The sequence below is a fragment of the Calidris pugnax genome, unplaced genomic scaffold, assembly GCF_001431845.1.
Source record: "Calidris pugnax isolate Ruff unplaced genomic scaffold, ASM143184v1 scaffold180, whole genome shotgun sequence".
NCBI classification, from domain to species: Eukaryota; Metazoa; Chordata; class Aves; order Charadriiformes; family Scolopacidae; genus Calidris; species Calidris pugnax.
In genome coordinates this window covers 48169-74577 of record NW_015090916.1, presented here as the reverse complement: position 1 = coordinate 74577, position 26409 = coordinate 48169, and the positions used below count along the sequence as shown (strand labels likewise).

Sequence of the window (26409 nt, the reverse complement as noted above, 5' to 3'; positions counted from 1 at the left end):
ATGGGCCATTGCAGCTGGCGATCGTTGTGTTGTGAGAGTGGTCGTGGCCATGCAGTGAGGCGTGGGACCTGCTTTGTGGAGAAGCTGCTGAGATCCTGTAGGGGAAGATAATGAGGTTGGATGTCCCCGCTGTAGATTGCTCTGGCTGCGCCAGCGGCAGAATGGCCATCCTGAAAGTGTGCCTGGTTAAAATCTGGTAAAGTGTGTGCCTACTGTGGTCATAGTGGCAGCCAGACACACGACATGCATTGCCCTTGTGGCAGCAGCTGCATCTGTGCCATCTGTCCTCCCAGCTCCCCGCAACCATGCTTTAAAGGCAACTGAGGCTAACGGGGCTCTCGAGGTCTTGACAGTGGCTCTGGCAGGGCTGAGCTGGCCAAGGCTTGCGCCCTTGGAGCAACAAATTGTAGATCTCTCCAGTTTTCCAAAAGTGTCCAAACTCTTTGATTTTTTTCTGCATCTGGAATTCAGTTTACTTTCGGATTGCAGCAGGGAGAATATCTGAGAGGACAGGGCAAGGTCCTCGGGGGCCACAGCTGATGGAGAGCATGGAAGTGTATGAAACCAAGTAGAGGGTGGCCTTTGTGCCTGCCAGTGCCCTGTTGCACTCCAGGACATCCCCTTGTGTTTCTCTGCACAGTTCACAGCCCTCACGGGAAGGGAGAATGCTGCCTCCCCGTTGCAGCCTGCTCTGAGATCTGCCTAATTAGAGCAGGTCAAGGTGGGGCTGTCTGGGCAGCGTGTGTATCCCCTCCCCAGGTGTCCAGTCGTGTTTCTTCTCTTTAAATGCTTCTGTGCCAGGGCCGGGCTAATGGCACTGGTGTTCGGGGGGTCCAGGGGAGGAGAGCAGGGGAGCCCTGGCTGTTGTGGCCCTGTTGTGTGTGTGAGGACCTAGGCGAGGGGAAGGCACTGCATGCCTCTGGTAATTGCATTGCTTATTAATATTAATTAGGAATATTATTTAATAACGGCTGACGATTAATAGCCACCGCTCCAGCGGATAGCATCCTCTCTTTCCCCACTCCCGGGGGGCAGAGAGAGGAGACCATCGGTCCGTGCCGGGCACCGGGAGGCGGTGGCGGGGACGGCCGGGCGGCTGCTGCCACCTCCCGGCGGCCCGGCCGGCGGCGGCTCTGCCTCTGCCCGCAGGTCTCTGCCCCGGCTCCCTCCTGCTCGCCCCTTCCTCCCTGGGTCTGTCCCACTGCCCTCAGCTGCTTCAGAGAAGAGCAACGGAGCTGGTGAGGGGTCTGGAGAACAGTGCTTATGAGGAGCGACTGAGGGAGCTGGGGGTGTTCAGCCTGGAGAAGAGGAGGCTGAGGGGAGACCTTCTCGCTCTCTCCAACTCCCTGAAAGGAGGGTGTAGCCAGGGTGGGTCGGTCTCTTCTCGCAAGGAACAGGCGATAGGACAAGAGGAAACGGCCTCAAGTTGTGCCAGGGGAGGTTTAGATTAGATATTAGGAAAAATTTCATTACTGAAAGGTTTATTAAGCATCGGAACAGGCTGCCCAGGGAAGCGGTTGAGTCACCACCCCTGGAGGTATTTTACACGATGTCAGTTCTTACTGACACGGTTTAGTGATGGTTTTTGTCAGTATTGGGTTGATGGTTGGACTTGATGATCTGAAAGGTCCCTTCCGACCTGGAAAATTCTCTGATTCTGTGGTTCTCCCCTGCTCTCCCACAGATTGTAATGTAGCAGATCCTGCGATGTCCACGGCCTCGCAGCTAGGCCCAGGGTCCAACCCGCTGCCGAACCTGAATGAGACCGGTTCCTCCAGCGTCCCTCATGGTGCTGCCCCTGGCTTACGGTCAGAGGCGGCAGGAGGCGGAGGTGGCGGAACAGGAAAGCAGCCCTCGCAGTTCGTTTACGTCTTCACCACGCACCTTGCTAACACGTAAGCAGTAAACCCAGTCCGTCCACCCTCTGTTGGCGTGGGGCCAGCCTGCCTGTTGGTGCTGTGCTGGGGTACAAGGGAGCTGAACAGACCCGTGTCACTTTGGGGGGCACAGAGTGGGTCCCTCCTGAGGTTCATGAAGTTTGCTGGCAGCTACTGCTGGTGGGCAAACTTTGCCTTAAATGCCCACTTCCTCCCAGTAATGTCCAGCACTGTGCTCTGTGACACGTGCCGTCGAGTGCACCTTGTCAGCATCCAACAAAAAGATTCACCAAAGCAGTATGGAAGCTGCTCTGATTCAGCAGTATCCAAGGGGCTGGGTGTCACAGGGAGTGTCGTGTAACACTTGGTGTTCTCTGCTCAGTTCCTCCCTTCTGTCCTGCATTGTCTCAGCCATGGAACCTTGCAAGACTGTTTAGTTTTAGAGCTCTGCTGTACCGCAGGTTGGGTGTGGTAGATGCCAGAGAATCTCAGCGACAGCCACCTTAGGGCAGCAGGCACAAAGCAAAGCCCAGTGCCCATCACAGGATGTGGGAAGAGGGAAATTCCAGGGCAAGTGATGGTCAGTTGGAGAACCTCACCGGGAGGACTCTGAGAATATCCCCTCTTCTCTCTGACCTGCAGAGATTTCCCTCTTCCTGCAGGACTGAAGAGCGGAGGTGGCACCTGGGGCCTGGGATGGGTGGGATGAGGCACGATGCCTGTTCTTGAGCGGTTTGTGCTCTCTCCCCAGAGCTGCAGAAGCTGTCCTGCAGGGCCGAGCTGACTCCATTCTGGCCTACCATCAGCAGAACGTACCGCGGGCAAAGCTAGACCAGGTAACAGGCCTTGAACCAAATGCTGCTGTTGGCACATGCTGCTGCCTGACCATTCCTTTCCAATGTGGCCATTCTCCCTTGGCTCAGCTATGGAGGAAGGGGCTATCGGGATGCTCTGCCAGTGGGGCGAGAAGCTGCTTTGCTGTGGAACCTCTTTGACGTCCTGGCTGCTGTCAGCTGTGAAACGGTTGGGATGTGGCCCCGCAGCCACATGGGCAGAGTACCTGACTGTTGCTCTCCAGGGCACGCACAGGGCCTGCTTCTTCCCCCCAAGGGGTGAAGGCGAGCTGCCACGGGACATGTTTTTGGGACAGAGAGATCTCCTGTGGGGTACAGGGAAGAGTACCTGCCATGGGGTTTTCCTGCTTACATTTTTTTCCCTTTTCTCTGCCAGGCACCAGCTCCTAAAGTGCTGGGGGTGGCTGAGCCGCTTCCGATTAACCCTCCTGCTGCCAACACTCCACAGTCCCAGCCACCGGCACCACAGGCGAGTCAGCCACAGCCGCAGCCTCCGCCGCCGCAGCCGCCGCCGCAGCCCATCAGCCAAGCACCTTTGCCGGCGCCCAGCAGCCTGCCCCAGGAAGGGACGAGTGAAGATGTCCGGAGAGATCTGACCCCCAACTCTTTGGGGAACAACGGCGGCAGCAACCAGCCCGGGAGTAACCACCCAAACACGCCCACTGCCTCTGCCAACGCCATGCAGCCCGGGACAGGGGACTCCTCTGCCACGTCCAGCTCTGGCCTCCTTGGGGAGGGCCCGGGTCCGGGGATGCCGGGGAACGGGCAGGCAGGCCTGGGCCCCAGGAACCCCATGAACTCGGAAGGGCTCTCAAAGGAGCAGCTGGAGCACCGAGAGCGCTCTCTGCAGACCCTGCGGGACATTGAGCGGCTGCTGCTACGCAGCGGGGAGGCCGAGCCCTTCATGAAGTCCAGCCAAAATGCGGGTGAGGGTGGGACTGCGCCCCAGCCGCAGGCTGCTCCCGCCCCGCCTCCCGCGCCCCCCCCCAGCATGAAGAAGTATGAAGAGCCTCTGCAGTCCATGATCTCCCAGACCCAGAGCCTGGGTGGGCCCAGTCTGGAGCATGAGGTACCCCACCACCCCGGCGCTGACATGGGGCAGCAGATGAACATGATGATGCAGCGGTTGAACCAGGACAGCCTGACACCGGAGCAAGTGGCCTGGAGGAAGCTGCAGGAAGAGTACTATGAGGAAAAGCGGCGGAAAGAGGAGCAGATCAGTATCCATGGCCGGCCCATGCAGGAGATCATGATCCCGCAGTCGATGGGGAGCATGATGATGCGTGGGCCGCCACCTCCCTATCACAGCAAGCCTGGAGAGCAGTGGCCGCCAGGGATGGGCAGCCAGCTGCGGGGACCCATAGATGTGCAGGACCCTATGCAGCTGCGGGGGGGGCCACCCTTCCCAGGGCCACGGTTCCCTGGGAATCAAATGCAGAGAGTCTCTGGCTTCGGAGGGATGCAAAACATGCCCTTGGATGCTCTTGGGCCCATGAATGCCATGCAGAGGCCGGTCAGGCCTGGCATGGGATGGAGCGATGATATGCCTCCTATGGGAGGCCCTGGGAACTTTCCGCAAGGCACCTTGCCCTACCCATCGGGGCAAGGGGACCCCGAAAGGTTCATGAATCCCCGTGCCAGGGAGGAGATCCTGCGGCATCAGCTGATGGAGAAACGCCCAGTGGCGATGCAGAGACCCATGGGGATGTCCGGCAACTCCATGAACCAGGGCATGGAAATGGAGAGGATGATACAGGCTCACAGGCAGATGGATCCATCCATGTTTGCTGGGCAGATGGCAGGGGACAGCCTGAGCAATGCCCCTATGGGTATGGATTTTGCAGGCACTCGGGGGATGCTGAGCCCCCCTATGAGTCAGTCAGGCCTTCGGGACATGGATGCACCCATGGGCCCTGGCAACCTCAACATGAACATGAATGTCAACATGAACATGAACATGAACCTCAACGTGCAGATGACCCCGCAGCAGCAGATGATGATGTCGCAGAAGATGAGGGGCCCTGATATGATGGCCCACCAGGGCATGAGCCCTGAGGAGCTGGCCAGGGCGAGGGCTCAGAATGGCAACGGCAGCGCAATGCTGGGGGGACCCCAGAAAATGATGATTCCCTCCCAGTTCCCCAACCAAGGACAGCAAGGCTTCCCGAGCGGGCAGGGGCCCTACCCCAACATGCCCCAGGAGATGGGCAGCGGCTCAGACATGTTCAGCCCTGAGCAGGGCACCATGCCTGTTGGGAGCATTAGTGGCACCACCAGGCTCAGCCACATCCCTCTGCCTCCAGCCTCCAATCCCACGCCTGCGCAAGGGGGCAACCTGGCCAACATGCACCCAGCACCTTCCCGGGGCCTGGGCCGCCGGCCCTCGGACCTCACCATCAACATCAGCCAGATGAACTCCCCCAGCATGGGTCACCTCAAGTCTCCCACGCTCAGCCAGGTGCACTCACCGCTGGTCACCTCCCCCTCTGCCAACCTCAAGTCCCCGCAGACGCCCTCACAGATGGTCAGTATGCCACCTTCAAACCAGTCTGGACCCCTCAAGTCCCCCCAGGTGATGAGCTCCTCGCTTAACGTCCGGTCTCCAACTGGCTCACCCAGCCGCCTGAAGTCCCCTTCTATGGCTGTTCCTTCCCCGGGCTGGGTGCCCTCTCCCAAAGCCACCATGCCTAGCCCAGGAGTCAACCAGAGCAAGCAGACTCTCAGCATGAACTCATCTACTTCCATGGGAGGACTGGATCAGGGTATGCCAGGTGTCTTGCGTGCATGTGCTCGGTTTTGGTGAGTGTGTGGATGGTGTTCTCTCCAGCCCGCGTGCTCTCGCAGGAGCGGGGAGACACTCGTGCCTGTGCCTGCCTTTACGTCTCACGGAGCAAGTCTTTTTTTCCCAGGACTGCAAACGGGGCCTTTCCAGGTAGATGGGAAGGTGAACAGAGCAGCTTTTACTTCAACCCCAGATCACGCTCTGTGATACAGGCAGCAAAAGATGAGTCTGTGCTGGGCAGTTTGATGTGTGAAGGTCCATCACCGCTCTGGAGTGAGGTCTCCACATGAGCCTCCCTGGAGGGTGCTGGGCTGTGCCAGCCCTGGCTTTTGCAGCCTCCTCTGGTCGCTGCCATTGGAAGGAGGGGACGGGGTTGCTGTCTGAGAGGAGCAAGCCACGGTGTGCTGCCGGTACTCAGCTGGTCTTTCTCTTGCTTGCAGGTTCTCTCCCTTCTGGGCCTCGGAGCAGCTCTTCCGCACCAGCCAGTAACACCTCCGGCACCATGAATCCCAACATGCCTTTTACTTCCTCTCCAGATCCATCCCCCTCCCAGAACCCCCTCTCGCTGATGATGTCCCAGATGTCCAAGTATGCCATGCCCAGCTCCACACCGCTTTACCACAATGCCATCAAAACCATCGCCACCTCTGATGACGAGCTGCTGCCAGACAGGCCTATGCTCCCGCCTGGAAGCATGTCAGGTACGTACTTCTGGGCTTGCAAGGGGTCAGACCGCCTTGTGGCTGCCAGCAGACCTGCGGCACGAGATGGAGGAGCCATTAAAAACTGTGTTCTCCCACCGACTGCCATGTCAGGTAGCTTAAATTTTCCCTCATTCGTAACACTCTGCTCGCTTCTCCGCCCTGGGCCCAGGCTGACTGGCAGCTTTTGGTTCGGATGTGCTGTCTGGAAGGACGTGAGCCATTCTGGCATTTGAGGTACCCTTCTTCCCCGAGCTCTGGAAGTTTTCGGAACTGCCTTTACACTCCGCAGACACATCGGCCCTGGATTTTTGTGGCTCCCGGAGTTGTCTCAGGCCCAGGACTTGCACGCAGGGGTCTGCTGCTCAGAGCTCTTGTGTAGCAGGACAGGGACAGGGGACCGCGGGAACAGGGTTTGGGAGTCTGGTGTTTTGAGTGGAGGCCAGGTGTCTACACAGGCAAGGCTATGTCATAGCATAGTTCTGATTTCAGTAGGCGACAGCCAGATACGCTCCACTGGCTGGTGGCACCGGTGAGGACAGCTAGGCAAATGAGTGTTTTTCGTCACTTGGTGACTAGCCCTAAGGGGAATTCCAGCACGCTGTACCACTTGATTTAGGGGGTCAAAGCCGTCTGTTAAATATTTTTGGCAGTTTTCAAAATGAAAAATCAACTTTTTGACTCTTCTACTGCTGAGTAGTCACTTGGGTTGACCACAGGCATGCAAATGCATTGGCTCCCTCCTAACCCGCACCCCGTCCGCAGGCACGGGTGGCTCTGCCGTACCGGAGAGCACAGTCCTCCCTCCCGGACAGCGCTGTGTCAGGCTGATGACTCTTGCTTTGCAAGCTCATTTTGCAGCTGCTTGCTGAGCATCACGCTCCGCGCTCAGGGCTTTCTGAGCAGGAGCACTTGGCAGGTTTTCAGGGTGTGGATTTTGCCGCCCTGAGAGGTGTGTGGGCAGAGTTTAACTCTTTCCTTTTCCTCTCCTTAGGCGTGACGGGGAACCAGCCGAATCAACTGCACTTGAACTCTGTGGGGCCCGGATCCTCCCAGAGCCCCATGGGAATGAACCTGCCTGGTCAGCAACCCCTCTCCCATGAACCACCCTCCACCTCCATGATGTCCTCCCCGAACCCTCTGGGCTCCAACATTCCTATGCACCCGAGTGCGCCGGGGGCGGGCGTCCCCCCCCAGAACCCCATGATGCTGCCCCCGGGGCCCCAGGACTCGTTGAACCAGCAGTGCGGCCCCGTGCCCAACAGTTCGCAGATGATTCCTTCCAACCAGCTCGTGTTCCCCCGCATGCAGCAGCCCCACAACGCCATGCCCTCTCCTGCTGGAGGCATGTCCATGGCCCCTGGTGGGGCGGGCGGCCCTGGGATACAGCAGCATTACCCGCCGGGGATGCCCTTGCCGCCCGAGGACCTTCCCTCCCAGCAGCCCGGCCAGATGCCCCCCCAGCAGCACATGATGGGGAAGAACATCCCTCCTCGGATTGGCGAGCCCTACCCGCCGGTGCTTCCCGGGGTGGCGTCGGTGCTGAACGACCCTGAGCTCAGCGAGGTCATCCGCCCCACGCCCACGGGCATCCCTGAGTTTGACCTCTCCAGGATCATCCCGTCGGAGAAGCCCAGCAGCACCTTGCAGTATTTCCCCAAGAGCGACAGCCAAGCGCCCAAATCGCAGCCTTCCAACCTCCACCTCATGAACCTGCAGAACATGATGGCTGACCAGCCCCCGGTGCGGCCAGGTATGAATGCCCCCAGCCTCCCCGGGCAGCAGGGCGTGCAGAGGGGACTCGGTGTGCCCATGTGCCACCCCGGACAGGTGCCCATGCTGGGCAGGACAGGCATCCCCCCCCAGCAAGGCATGATGGGCAACAGCATGCACCAGGGCATGATGTCTCCGCAGCAGAGCCTGATGGCCCAGCAGAATTTCATGCTGATGCAGGCCAAGCAGAGGAGCATGTCCGTGTCGGGGGAGATGTACGCTCAGACAGGACACATGATGTCACCTCAGGGCTCTCTTATGGGGCCCCCGCCTCAGCAGAACCTCATGGTCACACACCAGATGAGGCAGCGGAGTGTCTCCCTGGACAGCCAGATGAGTTACATCCCCGGGCCCGGGAACATGGCCAACCTGCCGTTCTAGCCTGGCTGGGCTCAGGGGTGGGGAGGGGGCCCAGCTGCCTGGACAAGCGTTTTTAAGCTTTTCTTCGGGGGAGGGTTGGGGGCCAGTGCCAGTGGAGGACACCACGTGGGATGCTTTTCATATCGGATTTGCCTCTACACAGAAAACCAGATGTGCAGTAAACTTGATGTGAATTGGGTTTCTTTTTCCTTTCTTTTTTGGGGAAGGGGAGGGTGGAGGGGCTGGGAGCGGGGCTGTTACTTTGAACCCTGTGTGGTGACCGGGGACGTACAGACCCTGCGGCAGTTTGTAAAGTTTTCATTTACGGTTTTCCTCTGTCAAGTGTTTTTCTTTCCCCCTTTTTTTTTTCCTCTCTCTTTTTTCATTTTTCTTCTCTCTCTTTTTTTTTTTTCTTCTCCTTTTTAAGCAACCAAAACGTGCAAGAGGGTTTTTGGAACTAGCTGTAAATAGGTCGCTGGGAAAGGCAAAACTTGTGCTGGTTTTAAATTGTTCTGTATTTCTGTGTTTTAATAGAAGCCTCAAAACATGTTTTAAAAAAAGCAGAAACAAAAAACATGCTAAAGGCAACAGTGTACAAGGATTGAAAACTCTCTCTGGGGGAGGCAGGAGGATCCCCCAGGGTGCACAGGGCATTGAGAGATCCCATTGTAGAGTGACTCTGTGTCAAACCTGTGTTGTTCACGCGTCAGAACGGTTTGCATGTGCGGGGTGTATAGTTTCACGCAGACCTTAGGCCCCTGTGGAGGCTGTGCTGAGTACACGAACGCAACCGAGGACCGTCGGGGAGGTCAGAGCTGTGGCCCCAGTGAAACGCTGCCAGGGCAGCGATCACCCGGCGGGATGGATGCCGCAGCTTCCCGAGACACAAGCTGCTGTGGCTGGGACGGGGAGGACGCCGGCCCCTCGGCTGGAGAAGTAGTGAGGATCCAGGCTTTGCAGGTGATAACATGCTGGACCCAAAGGTCTCAACCAGTCGTGTCTCCTCTAGTTCCTTCTCTTCCCTTCGTGCTGTGTCCCCCGGGCAGGGTGCGTAGGGACGGATAGGCTCCGAGGTGAGCAAAGCGATGCATTCCCGTGCTTCCAGGAGAGGCTAGCTGGGAACCCTGCTCTTGCAGCCTTTCTGCACCAGTCCTTTACCCACTTTTCGCCCTCAGTGATGGCACCGTGCTCCCTCTACCTCTGTTGTTGAATGCTCTTCCGAGTCTTCCTCACGCTTGTCGATCCTCCTTCTCTGGAGTTTCTCAGGCAGTCTTCTCTCCGTCTCGCCCCGAGCGACCAGCAGCAGCCCTGCCCTTCTGCACGACAGAGGTCCAGCCATTGAAGACAGCCTATCCCTGCAGGTGATACTCCATCTCGGTATAAGAGTTAACTTGCAGCTTCGGACAGAAGAGGCCAAGGTTGCGTTGCACCACTGGTTCCTAGGCTGGCGGAAGCGTGCCGTCCAAACGAGTCTGGCTTCTCTGGATGTGCTCTGCCCTCCCCATCCTCCGCTCTGTAAGGTCTTCCTGCATGTGGCACTGATGGTCTTTCCTGTGCTTGTACACAGAGGGGGCTGCAGGGTGACGCGTGTGCACTTCTGTGCACACCGCGGTGGCTCTGGACCTCCCCGGGGACTGCGTTCCAGCATGGTGTACCCTATGGGTATCCAGCGGTGAGCTCGGGGCATGCGATCACCTGAGGATCACCAGTTGGAGGATTATCTCTGCAGAGCCGGGCTCAGATACTACCTCTCTTGTGACAGGGCTCGCCTTTCCCTACTCACTGCTGCAGGGAGGAGAGGGCTTTCGGAAAAATTGAGAAGTAGTGAATGGCAACACTTTCTATCACGTTGGAAGCTGTTCGGAAAGGCTGGTGGGTGCTGAAATGTCAGCCCACGGGTGTCTTGATCCCATCTGCGAGGAGATGGAACCACAAAGTCCGGTTAGGGAATACCTTGAAGCCTTGGGGCGTTTTGTGGCAAGCAGTACAGGGTGGAAGCACGGGTCTGGGTTTGAGGAAAGATTTTGCTCTGGTCTCCTGCTTTGTGTGGGTTTTTTTGTTTATGATGTGAGCGAGATGCATTTTCAGAGATGGCAAAACAGGAACAGTCCTGAGAAGTGCTTATCCCTGCCCTGGCAGTTGGAGCAGAGGAGTAATCTTCAGGCCAGGCTAACAAAGTGTGCTTTGGAGCTGACGTGTTAGCCGGTTGGATTCTCCATCCTTTCAGAGTGTGCGTCTCACGTGGGAGGATGTCACTCAAACAGATGTAGCTCTTTCTAAGCTTGACTTGCCTGAAAGGCTGTGGCTTCTCTTGGCTGCACTTCGGGGTGTTGGCTGCTGGTAGTTTCTCATAAACATCCAAACACCAATGCCAGCCCCCGACCTTGCTCACCACCCACCAGCCTAGTCTCGGTTAATTTGAAGCCATAATATTTTCTATATGGGAGGGGTTTTTTGTTTGTCTGTAGACAGCTGTTGTTGTAGCCCGGTTGAGATCTCCACGTGTCCGTACCTTCCCCGTTGTCCCTTTCGCCCAGCCCGACTGCGAGAAGTGTCCTGGGGCTTGCGGTCCCCGCTCTGTGGGCAGTGCATTGTCCCCGTGTCAGCCGGAGCCACAGGCTCTGCAGTGCCCAGGAGGTCAGCACCACCCGCTCGCAGGGACAGGGCACCTGGCGGCAGGAGGGAGACCTGTCCTTTGGTGACAAATGCGTAAGAAGCAAAGCCTTTTGACTCGGCAGCCCTGGATACAAAAGGGAAATCCTGACGCCAGGTCAGAGCTGGGGACCTCGGAGCAGCAGTCTGCACTCTTCTGCAAAAATCCCACCACCCCGGAGCCAGCCCTGCCGCTGCGATGGCCAAACATCGGGGAGAAGAAGCGTTGCCGAACACCCCTCGGGCGCCGCTCCCAGCCGCGCCTGCGAACAGCAATATGGCAGGAGCTTCTCTGGAAGCTCAGTCACAGCCAGTCCTTGTTAGACCTGGGCAGGGTTTGCCACCGGCCCAGTGCCCACTGCCGTGAGCTGTGTCTAGTCTCGTGTCTTGTAGTTTATTGCTCGGCTTCTCAGCTTGAGTTCTGTGTACTGACTCCACCTAATCACAGTAAAAGGTTTGCCCATGTTTTAGCCATGACTTCGCCGTGTTTTTCCAGCTCCAAAAAAAAGCGAACGCTGGGAAACCACATCTTTCAGTCCGTCAGATAATCACACACCCGGAATTAGCTTTCACGTTGAGGTAATGGTGACTGACCTGTTCTCTGTCATCCCATGGAGAAACTTCCCCAGTCATTTTGTACCATTATATAAATATATATATAAATATAAATATATAAATACAATATGTGAAGACATCTTATTGGTTTTTATTTGAAACGATTTTTAGGCTTGTTTTTGGGTATCTGTGCTGCCTGTAATGTATTGACCTGTTTTATAGGTGCCTTTTTATTAAAAAGACAAATTTCAAAACCTGACCCTGTGCCTGTCTTCAGTTGAGCTGTGTGATCGTGGGGCTGCGATCGGGTGTCCTCAGCCCGGCCTGGAGCTCAGCACCAGCACCTGCAGCAGGTTGGGGCTGATCAGAGGGGCTCAGCTGCCCCCACTATAAATACCTGACGTCTGCCCTTTGTGAGGTGGCTGCGAGATCCTTGGGGGAGCTGGGATGCCTGTGCTTGGCACAGACCTGGGTGTGCTCCTGCATCGGCTGTTTACGGGCAGTGGAAACTGGGCCAGCACCCGGGAAGTACCGACGTGGGACAGGACAGTTCTCCCAGGTAGGTGGAGGGGCTTGCACAGGGCTGGTGGGGGGCAGGAAGGGCCCCCCCGGTAGAGGGGACCTGGAGCAGGGACTCGCTGCCCAAGCTGGTGGCTGGAGCCCCCTAGTTCCCCGCCGTTTGTGGGGAACACTGTGTTGCGGCCTGGCAAAGCTCGTCTGTGTTGTAGGCGCTGTGCGTTTGTGGGGAGCCAGAGCAAATGTGGAGGGTGCTGTGATGGCAACGGGGCAAGAGGCTGATTCTGGGGGCTAGGAGAGAGAAAGGGGACGTGCTGCTGACTGAGCAGAGCTGGGGTGGTGTCTGTGACTGCCCACCACCTGAGCTCATGGGCCTTGGTGGCCGTGGTGCCCTATGTCCAGGGCCACCTGTGCTCAAAATAAGGAAGACGCGGCAGGCAGCAGTACACAAGGCACTGAAGTGCTGGAGCATCTGTTTGGTTCTGGGAGATCAGGGTGAGGAAGTAGGTTGCCTTCTTGATAAGGAAAATGAAACTGTGAGTCACAAGGGGGCAGGGGGTGCTGGAGCTGGTGGGAGGGTGCGAGGGCATGGGGAGAGCCCTGTCTCTGCAGCGCTCCCAGGCACGTGCTCATTCATGCGTCCCCTGGCTCGAGCTCCTCAGTGCATGCTCTGCTGCCTGCCACGGCCCTGCGATCACTGTGCGTGTGGCAGGATGCTCTGCTGAAACACCCCAGCTCTGTCCCCTGGGAGACTCAGTCACCCCGTAGGATGTGCAGAGCAGCGTGCTGTTCTGGGGGTCTTGGTGTCCTCCTTCTTTGGGGTCACCTTCAGCAGGGACCATGGCTTTCTCAGGGGTCTCTGCCTCAGCCTTGTTAGCAGAGTACAGCCCAGGGTCGCACAAGTGCACACTGTGGACGGTGGTGATGTGGCCTTGCCCAGTGGCTGGGGCCCGAGCAGAGCTCCGTGGGGCAGGCTGATGGTCTCCTTGAGGGCTGCAGGATCTGGGGGTGGCTCTGTTGGTGTGAGCGCTCAGCGGGGAAGCCCGCTCTGGGCCAAGGCATGTGACGGCCACACAAACCTAGGGGAGACAGGATTTTGCTGGGTGCTTCCTCTGTGGTGAAGGAGAGTTCCTCTTGCGTTCTTGTCGCCATTCGGCTGGTGGCTGCAGTCAGCTGCAGGAGGAGCAATGTCTGCTCTTTGGGGAAGGGTCTGCTGGCTCTGAGCCGAGCCTTCCCCAGGCTGGCCGGGTCAAGGGTGGCTTCCCCTTGGGTCAGCAGCTGCTGTGAAACTGGGATGGGAGGTGCAGCAGTTGGTGGAAGAGGCTCTGCAAAGCAGGGAGCTAGTGTAGGTCTGGGCTGACTCGGACTACAGTCCAGTCTTCTGTGGCACTGGCGAAGTGGAATCTGAGCAAGGTGCTCTTAGGAGCCTGTGGTCTCCATGGACGAACAGCAACGCTTGTCAGAAAGGTGCCGTCAACCCACTTAGAGCTCTCTGATGCATTTACCTTGCAAAAGTGATGCGACTCTAGACAACTGCTTACAAGCACCATACGTGAGAAGATGGTATGTTATATAACTGTTTATTACAGCTCACATCAAAACTTTCTAAAAGTTTACCAATGTACCAGTACTAAAAACTATAGTAACAATAGATACGTAATTTGTTCACCCATATTTTGCGTCCAGATTTTCTTTTTACCTTGTGAACGCTGTAAGAATTTTACACACTGACTGTTAGTTTAATGAGTTACATTTTTGTGTAGGAACACAGTTCCCATCAGAACCCGGGCTGGGGAGGTGTTTACAGCATGTCTGCAATGGGTTTTCTCACCAGTGCAAGCGTGGAGAAGGCGAGGGCAGGTTTCAGTGAGCTGCTCTTCTGCTGCTGCGCTTACGTACTTGGACAACCACGGTCGCCATTACCTGTAGGTTTCAGCTTTGCAGATGCAGCGCTGCAGGAAATGGTGGGCTGCTCTTTGTATAAAAAGCCTTTTGCTTGGGGAGTTTTCTCCTTGAGTCACAATTTGAGAGCGAGCTATTGAGATCTCAGCCTGAGCTGGACTGACGTGATGTGACCCCTTCTGTAATGACTGATCTTTTTAGCAGGGCTCTTGAGCATGGTGAAGTTTGGCTGCAACCGAGCCCTTTGTCAGTGAGCTGGACCTCAGAAGTGAGTGTAGCACAGAATTCCTGCTGCAGCAGGAGAACTGATGTTGTTCCAACTTTGTTTAAAAAGTGAAGCGAACGGTAGATTGGATTTTAAATTGTGATCGCCATTAGGGTCGTGCTGGTGTGACCTTGGGTACGTGTGGCTCTCGTACAGCTCAGGCCACTGCAGCGACAGCCAGCAAGAGAAACGTAATGGATGCCATGTAGAACTGTGACAAGACTGCTAGGAAGCAGCAGGCTGCCCTAGTCTGTCAGGGCCGCCCCACTTGCTAGCTTGCGGTGCAATAATTAGTGACAGTGAAAGCTCCCCCTTTTATTTTGGACCAAATTGTTATCAAGCAGCCCTGATCTGAGCAGTTGCTGGATACTTGTGGTTCAGGGCAAGATCAGTGCCTGGGTTTGTTCTGTGTAAACCTGGATGCACTAAACCTCTGAAAACCCCATAGGTGCAGGTGGAGCAAAAACACCAGAAAGCACAGTGCGAAGCAAAATGTTACGTTCCCTCTCAGCCTGCTAAAAACAAACAGAAATTATTCAAACAAGCTCTTTTCCTTACTTTGGGGCAATGGGTCTCCTTGTTCTCACAACCCATAAAGTGCTGTACAACAAGCTGCAAACCAAGAAAGTTATACTTTCAGCCTAACAAAGCCGTGGGGTTCATCTCCCCTGTGCTCAGTCACAAGGCATAAGCTGTCTCTCCAGATGGCTTTATTCCTTAAAGGAAAGCTTTTGCATAGTCAAGCATTCAGTTCATCAGTCACTCGCTGGAGCTCTTAACCGAAACATATCAAGTGAGCAGGAAAGGATGCAGTTGATTTCAGGAAAGGAATCTGTGACAGTCAAATCTTAGAGCCTGTGGCAGGACTTCCTGCTGTGAGCTAAGTTGGGAAGATCAACCTGCCCTGGCCGGCCAGGGGGACGTCACGCACCAGGAGGAGCGCTATTGCAGCCAGAGACCACCCAGCACCATCTGCCTGTGCTATCGGAGCGTGCTCTGCACCACCCGCCGGTCCTACCTCCATCCCTCATTCCAGCTGCCGTGATCATCTAGTTCCTGCTGCTTCCTTTAGGCATGTCTCTGCCAACCTGAGCTGGTAAAATGGAGACCTGCTTAGCTTTTGTCCTCAGTCCTTGCTCACTGACATGGCTCCAGGTTTCACTTGGCTGCACTTTTTTACTCACTCCCGGCACCCCAGTCTCGTGCCCAGCTCTGTGCACAGGACGCCTGCAGTCAGTTTTTCGAGGGAGAAGTGGAAACGTCAGGTTCAACATGCTCTGGTTCATCCGGCCCTGCCAGAGCAACGGTTGGACAACCAGCACTCGCCAACAGCTGCCAGACAGATTTCTACATGCAGGAGAACCAGAAGGAGCCAGGGAAAGTATCTGGTGGGCTTTGGGTGTTTGGTGGCTACCAGCCCTCAGCTTCCTGAGGAGTGAAAAAAAGCGGTGGGGACGCTTGTGAAACTTGGGAGCGAGGTCACAGCACATGTGCCACTGGGAAGGCAAGCCCCAGGCCGGTTCTGCCCTGCAGACAGCCTTTCCCAATTAGAAAGTGGAGATAGAGGTGGTGTTGTCAGACTCGATCCCACTGCCCTTCCTCGCCACCTCCAGGATCTCCTGCAGGGTCTCCTGGCTGATGCAGCCGAGCTCCTGCAGGATCCGGAAGAAGTCGTTACGGAACTTGACTCCGATGAAGGCGTAGAGGATGGGGTTGAGGCAGCAGTGCGTGAAGCCAATGGCCTCTGTCACCATGATGGCTGTGTCCAGCTGGTCTTCCAGGAGGCAGTTCTTGGTGAAAGCTTCTAGCTTGGTAAGTGTGTTCAGGAAGATGACGATGTGGTACGGGCTCCAGCAGAGCAGGAAGACGCCTGTGACCAGGATGGCCACGCGGACAGCCTTTTGCCTCTGCAGGCGCTGGGACTGACACAAAGCCCGGACGATGGCCATGTAGCAGTAACACATGACCAGCAGGGGCACAAAGAAGCCCACGGTGTGGTAGAGGAAGCGGGTTGCCAGCCAGACATTGTTGCCATCGATCCCAACCTCTGGAAAATAGCAAATGCTGCGGTTGCTGTCATCTGTCCAGACTTCCATGAAGATGAAGTCGGGTAAGGTCAAAAGCAGCGAGCAGAGCCAGACAGCTGTGCAGGTGAGGTGGATGGAGCGAGCTCTGCGTTTGCGGTAGGTGTGGATTGCGTAGACGATGGCCAGGTAGCGGTCCACCGCGATGCACCCCAGCAGCATGCTGCTGCAGTAGAAATTGATCTTGTGGACAGCACTGAGGACCTTGCAGAGGAACTTCCCAAATACCCACCCGGCCAAGCTTTCCACCACGCTGAAGGGGAAGGTGAGCAACAGCGCTAGGTTGGCCAGGGTGAGGTGGAAGAGGAAGTTCTCTGTGGTAGTGCGAGACCGCTTGAACCTCTCTAAAATGACCAGGACCAGGGCATTGCCCACAGTCCCCAAGACGAACATCAGCAGGTAGATGACGGGCATGAAGACCTTTCTGAACGGGTCTCTCTGGTTGCCAACCACAGATGAGGCTGGGTTGAAGCAAAAGTAGCCCTCCAAAGATGGGGTGCTGTTCTCGGCTTCGTAGTAACCACTCAGCTCCACCTGGCTCTGGGGAAGAGAGAGAGTCTGGTTACTGGGGAGGAGTTTCCAAGTGTGAGAGCCCAGTCCCTCAGCTGCCCCTGGCAGACCTGAAGCAGAGCATCCTCACATCCTGCAGCCCACCTGCATCAGGAGGAGGTGCTGCCTATCTGCAGTACGATGACCTGGGAGGTGCAGCAGCATGTGGAGAGGGTTGTCCCGATCTCAAATACCGAGGGCTGCTCGGTCTGTAATCTTTAACTAGCATATTTGGGGATATTCTGGTGTCCAGACAGATGACCAGTTTCATCTTCTGGTTCTTGCTGAATTACCTGCTTGTGGCTCTTGCTTTCTCGCACAGCACAGAACCCTGCTCTACCAGCTTTCCCGATCTTTCCACCTGTTCTGACACTGACTGTCTCTGTCCTGCCTGCTGTCAGGTATGAAGGTGGTGGTATTCACTGCAGATCACATCTGTACCTCAAGTTATATGCACTGATCCTGTCCCCTTCTGCCTCTGCTCCTCAGAACTGCCTGGGGCAGAGCAAGGCGAGATGGGGACAGCAGCAGTCGTGCTTGGGATCGCTTTCCATGTGGTCAGAGAAAAGTGTTTATTCAAACATGACTGGAGGAATGGCTCTGGGGTGCTGTGGGGATGGATGCTAGAGAGAGAAATCCGTTCTGTTGGTAAACCCCGTGGTTCTGAATTAATTGCAGTCAGAGCAGGAAAGGGAATCTGAAAACGCTACTCGAGCCCCAGGCTGATACCTGGTAAGGAAAGTGCGAGAGCGGCCGCAGATGTGCGTTGTGCTTGGCTGTAGCTCCTTGCCAGGTAAGCAGCCTGCATTCAGGCTGAGACTGTGCAATCCCGAATGCCGGGAAGCTGCGGTCGGGCTTGGGATGAATTCCCGGAAGGGGGACACACTCCGGCTGGACTCGGGCACCTTGCACCTTGTTCACAAAAACAAGGGGCTCGGAGGCAGTCGGGCAGAAAACAGTGGCACGGGAGGCTTGCGGCGAGCTGAGAAGTTGGTGACAACTGGGAAGAGCTAGGTAGCAGTTGCCTTGAGCTCCCCCACCCACACCCTCTCTGGAGACCAGGGCCGAGACTTCAGTGTCAACCACAGCGGAAGTTTCTGCTCGGTGCTTTCATACCTTTCACTGCCAGCTGTAGCCGTTTGCACCTGCTGCTCCTTCCCTCCTCAGCCAAAGTTCCCATCTAAAAATACTAGCCCTGCTTTAAATGCTCTCAGAGCTGATTTGGGGGGTTTTTGCTCCCCTCCGCTGTGCTGTGGAGCCAAATGACCGTGACCAGCATCGAGTCTTGTGTTGTGCCAGGCTAGAGAAGGGCGATTTATGTTTCTCCTCTCTCAGGCGCTGGATGCCTCTGCACAGGACTGTCTGGGGTGAAGAGGTGACAGCGCAGCGGCAGCGCTTGTCTCGAGCTGCTGTAATCATCTGCGAGGCTGCAAGGGGAGCCTGGGCACGTTGATGGGGAAGAAGTCTGCGGAGCATTACCGAACGTGTGGAGCCAGCAGTTGGCTCAGGTGGTCCCTGAGCGGCGGATGGTAGAGGGGTGAGAGAGCCCTTGGAATCTTGCCCAGCTCTTGCCCTCTACCTTTGGCTATTGTCAGAAAGAGCGCTGAGCCAGACAGACTTCGGTCTGACCCAAGTCCCTCTTGGTCTTGCCACGGTCCCATTCCCCACCGGCTCTGCACCCACCGGTGCTGCTGTGATGCCACGGTGCTTCTTCCTGAACGGGCAAGAGCTGGTTCTCTCGGGGGCCGAGAGTCTTCCTCCCTGCCCAAAACCTCAAACACATGTGACTCTTCCCCTAATGTAACGGTGGGGCTGCAAGCCTTTGGAGAGAAACTTTTATATTCCCAGAGAATAATTATTTTTCTGGTTTAGGCTGATTCTTGAGACAGGAGATTGCTGCTAAAGAGAAAAGCCTTTAGAAATCCCTCCCAGTTTGTTTTTTCTCTGGCTTGAAAATATTTCCTGCCTACTCCGTACCCTGCGTCAGGAGTTACCAATACTCACAGAAACCTGTGATGTGTTGGCCGGAGTCAGACCTTTGAACCTCCACGAAAAAACCAAAACCAACCCAAAAACTTATTAATTTGTTACAGAGACCAAAGCAGGCTGCTCAGGATGCATGTGTGACTGTGCTGAAAACCCTGAAGAGAATATATGTTGGAACAGGTAACTTCACTGGCGAGAGGCTGGAGGGTTCCAGCTTTAAAGGGAAAAAGGAAACGATGGGAAATGGCTGGGTTTGATGGCCAGAGCGTTGGAGCGCTGCCTTGAGCCATGGCAGCGCCACCGATGATGGCGATTGGGCAGCCTGTGTGGTGTTCAACATCTGTGGCTGCCGGATGGCTTTCAGCATCACCTTGCATTCAGAACCGGAGGTGCAGAGGCTGAGTGCCACTATCAGACACCATCTGATGTCTGATAAGACGGCAGGTAGGGCTCTTACTGTAAGCCACTCGCCGCGGGCAGGGGAAGCGTGCGCCGAGCTGTGTCTGAGGCCTCCTCTCATGTGCATCTCCGAGCAGAGCAGCGAGTGTGGGTGGGAGCGGACAGAGATGAATTGGAGACAAATAAAAGAGGATGAAAAGTCAGAGTCCAGGCTGAGACAGGAAGGGCATGGACCAGAACTGCAGCAGGTGCACTGAATGTGACACACTGAGGCTTTCGGGGACTCTGCTGCGATTCCCATTTCTAGGACTGGAAGCGGGTGGCTGCCTGATCTGGGATGGGAGAAGTCAACAGTGTGTGCACGGGTAGACCTTTGTACAGGTCTCCTGCAAGACAACTGCAGCCAGATCTGGGGGTGGGTGACAAAGCGGTGCCTTCTGTACGTGAGCGATCAAGCACATGCTTGGAAAGCCCGTTCCTATGTGATTTTTGTTCAGGAATCCCTTTTCCCCTCTAACCCGCATCTCAGAGTTATTACGGACTCCCCATGTCAGCTGCTTTTCTTGGTTCCCCACAACTGCCGGTGATAAAACATCTGGGTGCACAACAGAAGCACCTTGTGCACTATGAGGGATTTTCCACGGGAGTCATTTGCTTTTAGCCCACGCCAGGGCCGGGAGAAGCACATTTCATTCCCAAAGCCTTAAAACTGAAATTGCCCACCTCAGCAAGTCAATGACAGAGCTTCTGCTCATCCCCTCTCTGGGTGCTGAACTAGTGAAACAGACAAATAAGGGCAAAGCCTGTAGAAATGCCACACTTCTGTAGAGCAGGTGTTTTTATGGCTCTTGAGTCATGTCGGTTCCATTATAATGCTGGCCTGCGGTACCTCAGGAGACCCGGTGCAGATCTTGGTGGTCTTTCCGCAACTGTGGTTTTGTTTCTCTAGTCTGCAACTGAGGAAAGTTAAGCAGGCAAAGCTTTCTTGCTGTGGAGAAACGGGGTTTGGGCACGGTACTTTTCCACAAGGTGACAGAGATGAGTGGTCCCATATGGTATCAAAGTTTAGGTGAGGCCCTCGCTGTGTTTACTGGCTGATACTGAACTGAATGCCCTTTTGTTGCAAATGTTCTCGTCACTTCTCCCTCCACACTTGCTCAATCGGACAAGTGATCCCCTCTGTGAGTGTGCAGGGCAAGGTTTGTGTCACTGCTTTGACAGGACACCGTTGAGGTCTTTTTTGCAAATCTCTGCGGGCAGGCGCTCCTATGAGCGCCAAGTATAAGTAAAGCAACATATGGCACCACCAAAGCAAATGTGGCATTGCTCATGTGAGATTTGTGGCTTGTTCCAAGGATGGAGGCAAACCTGGGACAGAGGAGGCAGAGGTGGGAAATGTGTGTCACACACACACAGGAAGTCTGAGAAAAAGTATAAAACTGGTTTTGCTGTGGCACCTGACTGTTGGTGGTCAGTCCCAAGGTTAGCGGAGTTTCCCCCCTCACACGAGGTCTCCTTTACAGCTTAAAATAATTCACAGCAGAGGTAAAAACACTAAGCTAAGGCTCTGAGAAGTATTGTACTCAAAGAACAAATCCCAGTGCTGCTTAATTCCCTTGCGTTAAAAACTACATGGTTTTGCCACAAGCAACCGCTTGCTTATAGGGCATGACAGGCTGCAGGCAGGAGGAGGAGAGTCCTTCAGCCTCGCCAGTTTTCTGGTGGTTGGACAAATTTCCAATGGAGAGCTCAGCTGGAGGAACAAACCAGCATGGAGATGAAAAAGGGTTGAGGTTTTAACCTCTTGACAAGCGTCAGTGCTGCTACTGAACTTCAGCAGAGGTCAGGGAGAGCAGCGTCTTCTGTAAAAAGGAGGAATGCAAAGGAACGACCACTGTTCACAAAGGATTTTTATATTGGACGAATCAGAAAAAATAAGGTGGGTAGGGCTTGCTCCCCCATCTCCTCTCTCTTCCCTGGTGTATAGGACAAAGGAGGGACGGAAAAAATTACAAAAATTAAATCCAGCATTTTTCTCTTTAGAGAAACTACACCAAACCTGAGGTCTGCTGCAGAGAGCCACTGTATTAAAAAATAAGTTCTGAGCTGCAACATTTGAAAAACAGGCTAATGATAGCACTGCTGTGGACTTCCCCTTGGATAGCACAACATACTCTAAAAGGTGCAGCTGCTGTCTTTCACTTGCAAAGGCAGGGGAGAGAACTGCGGGGTAGAATACACAGTGTCATCGCTCGCTATCTATTAGAAGAAGTACTTGCAATTTATCTTCCCCTCTTTAAAATTCCCCTCTTGTAAATATACTGTTTCAGCAGAGTCTTATGGCAGCCCGTTCGTGGAAGAGGCAAACGGGGTAGGAACGTGTACCAAGCGTTTTCACATGCGGAGAGATAGCTTTGGCTTTGCTTGGGTATTCCTTTTATGAAAAGATATTAGATGAGGTTTCCAGGACTTTGCACACTGTGTGCACAGTCATTTATGCCATGGAAAGCTGGTGCAAAAGGTGTCCAACTCAGAACGAGTGTTTAACACCCATATTGTGTCAATGGCCACGCAGGGAGCAGGGCAGTGGGGAAGAGAGACTGGGACAGGCTGGCAGGGTGGGACGGGGCTCAGTGGTTTATGCTCCAGGTCCCTGTGTGAGGACGGCGCTCGGTTCCCTCATCGGTCAAGTCCAGAGTTGAGGGATGCAAAGGCTGGTTGCGTGGGCATAAGAAACCACTCAAGCTCTCCCTCTGCCACCAGGAGGGTGAGAAGACGGACAGATAGAAACCAGGTCTTTCAGCCCACCCCAGCTGTACATGCTCTCCCCGTTATCCTCTCAAACAAGTAAAGCCCGACTCACCAAGTCATAGGTCTCTGATGAGTAGCTGACAGGCCCCATGGTTTCAGGAGCAGGATCTGTCTCTCCTCCAGCAGTTTCAGCAAAAGTTCTTCTTTTTTGGGGTGGAGTTAGTAATTTAAGTGAGTAGGGAGGGACTGAGCGTGTGACAATAGAGTATTTGCAAGGCAAATGAGCTCCAGGCATAGAGTGACCTAATTGATGTGAAGATTAGTATCTAGCTTTATCATCTTTTTTTTTTGCGATGTAAGTTGACTTTATCGTATCGTTTGAAGAATCCACATTCCTTTGGTCTGTATTAGAGAAGATCCAGAAGATCTCTAGGGCTCTTACCCATGGCTGTCCTTGGTGGTCTGACAGGCTTTGGAAAGCTCTGTGCCGAGGGACACCCTTACCAGAAAACTCTCCGGATCTGGACACCTCTCTGGAGCCATGCAAGACTTTGAAGGCGGCTGAGATTAAATGTATGGGTCTGGTCTGTACGATCATCTCCCTCTGCCTCGGGATCCTCCTGGCTGCTTTAACCTCAGTGACCTGCAGATGTCTTCTGCTCATTCTCCCACTGCTTGGCCCCTTGCCTTGGCTTGGGAGGACATGCAGGGGGTTTGCACTTGAAAGCAAGGCCACAGCGACCGCTCTGCAGGTCTAGGGAAGGGCACTAGCTGGCAAAGGCTGGTCTGCTGTGCCATGCACAGACAGAGTGAAGACCCTTGATTAGACGCCTTCCTGCAGTGCTTGTATTGCCATAATAAAGGTGGGGAATCAAGATTTCCTCTGCTCAGCGAAATGGGCATTATGATTCCAAGTGATGTTGCAGCTGTAGATTCATAGCATGAAAGCCCCAGTCCGGGTCAGCAAGGTAGGATGGCATCACAGCTGGCATTTTGGCAGAAAGCTTTTCCCCTGTGAGGAGCTGAGGCAGCTCAATGAGCACAGTGCCTGTTCTCCTCTTGTCTGGGCACAGCTGCGCCAAAGCCTCTGCACCCATGAGGATCTGGTGGGACATGGGCTGGTGAAGGATGTGGCATTATCCTGGTGAGCACCCTTTGATTTCACCCACTCCTTATGCTTCTCAGAAGGGCCCTGGTGATCCTGACTCGACAGGGGCCTGCTGCCCTGAGGACGTTGGTGTGCACCCATATGTGCCCGCCCAACACACCAGCTTCTGGGCACCCCTTCTTCCAAAAGTGAGAGGACAGAGAGCAGCAAGGCCGGAGGCAAGGCACGGGGAGCTCGTGCCGTGCCTCGTGTCCCCTGCCTGTCCAGCGTGGCTGTGTGGTGAAGCGAGATGGGGGCGTACAGAGAGGTTCAGAAGGATGTTTTCATTCTGCTACAACTGGAGGGTGGAGCACTCGTCATCAGGGTGCTGTTCCCCATGGCAGGGACCGTTTGGGACCGGTTCTGTGACCTTCAACAAATGCTGCCCAGCCCCCCACCCCCCCTCTGGCCCAACTACCCCGAGCGAAGCACGAGTACTGTGCAAAGTAAGGTACTGCGAGTCTGTAGGTGACAGTGACGCCACAGAACCTCTTGGGTCAGGGGGACTGCCTATGGGATGTGGCTGTGCGAAACTGTAGGCTGGAAACGCCTCCCAGGCTGTAAGCTTGGCCCTCAGACGTGGCAAGGGAATGACAGGGGCTCGGAGAGCCCACTCCAAAGCAATAGACAAATTATTTCACTTGCAAACACATGCTACACAGAGGAAAAGACTGCTCCCGTACAGACATGACCTATGGGATCCGTGTGTTGCTGTAAGGTGAACTGTGGGAAATATGACAGCGAAAGAGAAAAGCATGGGAGAAAAACAAATGAGGAGAAAAGAAATTTAAATGAAAAATAATGTCACTTCACAGGCAGGTAAGGAACTGACTATGGAAGAAAATAATCACAAAAGTCGACAGTAAATACTTGAGTGTTTTGGTGTCTGTACATGGAAATTCCTGGCTGAACTCTGATTTTCTGCCACAGGTACACACTCTCACTGGAGAACTGTTCTTGTATTGTCAGGAAAATAAAACGTCATTAACTCGGTTGAGGTATTCTGATAATAGGAAACTATTCAGCTTTACGTAAGGATGATAAAACACGCTGCTTGCGTATAAAGTTGCTCTGTTCTATATATCTAAGATGTGACTAACAAGCACATCTAGTGACCAGTTTGACATTACACTGACTTTCTGAACTCTGCTTGAGAAAAACCAGATTGCTTCTGGCTCCTGAATCTTCTCACCTCTAATGTTTTCTGTTTGTCTTACTTGTTGTTACCATAACTAAAGCTTTGCGAAGCACGTGCTGCCTACAGATGTTACTCATATTTACTGATCTGTTAATTTCTGTTGTCGTTTGTCCTTTTAAGGTGAGAGCATGCTATTTCCTGTACGTGTCATTGCAAAGTGCGATGCTCAGCCCTGCAAATAGCTGAGATGAAACGCCGGTCCCCGCACGGCAGGGTGAGAGCAGCAGCAGGTGCCGGAGTACAAGGGTTGTGTCCGGTGTGTCCTTCTGACTCAGGGAATGAGGGAGTCGAGGCTTCTCCAGCCACAACTGCTGCACCCTTCAGCCAACAAGCGGCCCAACGAGCTGGCACAGCAAGAAACAGGTGAGATGCAGCTTTTCCACCCCCCTGCCATTCGAAGGCACAACACCTGTCTTTTCGGGTTCCTTTTCTCTTGCTGTGCTTGCAACAGAAGCGTTAAAAAGAAAGAGGGATGCGTCGGGCGGGAGCAGAGGCTTGCGAGGGAGCTTGGCACCAGGGGCTACCTCTCTGCCCCAGAGGATGGCAGCTGGGGACACAGCAGCAGCACCACGGGTCAGCTGGGAGGGAATGAAAGACAAGGCTGTGCTGATCTTATTTCCAATGAGAATCAGGCAGGAATATGTGAAATTACACGGGAAGGGTCGTCAGGCCTGATGGAGATGATTGTGCTGTGCGTATTGCTGTTGGGGGTAGGGATAAACAAAGATCTAAAGGCGGCTGTAGGTGTGAGGAACTAGGAAAAAATGGCGATGTGAGGAGAAACAAATGGATTTCCCTGTCTTTTTGTGCTTCTTTTGGAAAAACATTTGAACAAAAACTTGTCTGCAAAACAGTTTTGGAATTACTAGCATTTTTAGGCCTCTGTTTATGATTACATTCCCATTGTGCCTCAGTTTGTCAAAACCCTTGTCTAAAAACGAGCTATCTAAAAGGAAAATAATGATTTCCAACCTGTCATGCTTGGTGTTTGTGGCTCTTACACGCTGCAGGTCAGTTTTTTATTTTTATATGTGTGTTAGCTGTGTTTTAATTACTACAAAATGAGGTGGAGCTAACTTTCCAGGCTTTTTCTCGGGGAAATAAGAATAGGCTTCGTTATGAGATCTGAGATGTATGCTGCTTCCAAGCAAGAGAAGCCATCAGTGCTGGTGGCTTCTACTTTTGTCATGTGTCCCGCTCGCAGAAGCAGCGCTGCCCCATCACTAATGGAGGGTCTGTCTGCCTCTGCTCAGAAGTATTTATTCTTTTGGGTTGGCACAGATAGTTGGTAGCACGGTTGACATGCCTGAGGCACAGGATGCCATCTGGAAGGGCCTGGACAAGGTGGAGAAGCGGGGCCTAAGTGAACCTCGTGAGGTTCTACGTGGCCAAGTGCCTGGTCAGGACAATCCCAATACAAATACAGGCTGCATCCAGCTCCGGGGCCTCAGAACAGGAGAAGCATAGACCTGTTGGTGCGAGGCCAGGGGAGGCCCCGGAGACGCTGCGAGGGCTGGAGCCCTTCTACTGTGAGGACAAGCTGAGAGAGTTGGGGTTGTTCAGGCTGGAGAAGGCTCCATGGAGACCTTATTGCGGCCCACCCTGTGCCAGGGGCCGGGGGTCCCCCCCTGCCGTCATCGCTGACGGCGCAAACGCCCCGTGCCCGCTCCGGCCGCGGGGACTGTTCTCCCCTCGGTCGCGGCCGGGCCCTGGCGGAGCGGGACCGCCAACATGGCGACAGCTCCGCGCGGCGTTCGCGGTCACGTGGGCGAGGGAGCGCCGTACGTGCGTCCGTGCGGGCGTCCGTGCGTGCGGGGCGTGGCCGGCCTGCCCTGCCGGGAGGGGGAGGGCGCACGGGAGGAAGGAGGAAGCCGCCATCTTGGAGCGTCGAGTCGCCATAACAAGGCACCAAGGGGGAGCGAGAGGATTTTATACCTGGGCGAGGGGGGAGCGCGGCTGGTGGCGGTGAGGACGGGCCAGGGCGCCGGGGCGGGCGCGGGTCTGCGGGAGCGGGGCGGCGGGGGGGTGTGTGTGCGCGCGTGTGTGCGCGCTGCCTCC

The 26409-nt window shown here is 54.9% G+C and overlaps 3 protein-coding genes across 5 annotated transcripts in view; 2 read left to right on the top strand and 1 right to left on the bottom strand.

The window, feature by feature from the left end:
* Window positions 1-11813, top strand: part of BCL9L (B-cell CLL/lymphoma 9-like) — a 66331-nt gene extending 54518 nt beyond the window's left edge. For 2 of the 3 annotated variants that reach the window (XM_014949551.1, XM_014949552.1), the window contains 5 exons: window positions 1685-1895; window positions 2629-2713; window positions 3108-5493; window positions 5954-6214; window positions 7209-11813. In XM_014949551.1, coding sequence (XP_014805037.1) covers window positions 1685-1895; window positions 2629-2713; window positions 3108-5493; window positions 5954-6214; window positions 7209-8368 — 4103 coding nt within the window. In that variant the 3' untranslated portion in view covers window positions 8369-11813. The remainder of the gene's footprint in view (window positions 1-1684; window positions 1896-2628; window positions 2714-3107; window positions 5494-5953; window positions 6215-7208) is intronic. The other variant, XM_014949553.1, reaches the window with a different exon arrangement.
* Window positions 11814-15411: 3598 nt separating this feature from the next.
* On the bottom strand, window positions 15412-22157 carry CXCR5 (chemokine (C-X-C motif) receptor 5). Its single transcript, XM_014949556.1, has 2 exons — window positions 22119-22157; window positions 15412-16861 (listed from the first exon to the last, which is right to left on the bottom strand). The coding sequence occupies exons 1-2, from the start codon at window positions 22155-22157 to the stop codon at window positions 15785-15787; spliced, it is 1116 nt and encodes a 371-aa protein (XP_014805042.1). The 3' UTR covers window positions 15412-15784.
* Window positions 22158-26194: 4037 nt separating this feature from the next.
* Window positions 26195-26409, top strand: part of DDX6 (DEAD (Asp-Glu-Ala-Asp) box helicase 6) — a 19054-nt gene continuing 18839 nt past the window's right edge. The window contains exon 1 of the mRNA XM_014949554.1: window positions 26195-26316. The gene's annotated coding sequence lies outside the window, so the exon portion shown is untranslated. The remainder of the gene's footprint in view (window positions 26317-26409) is intronic.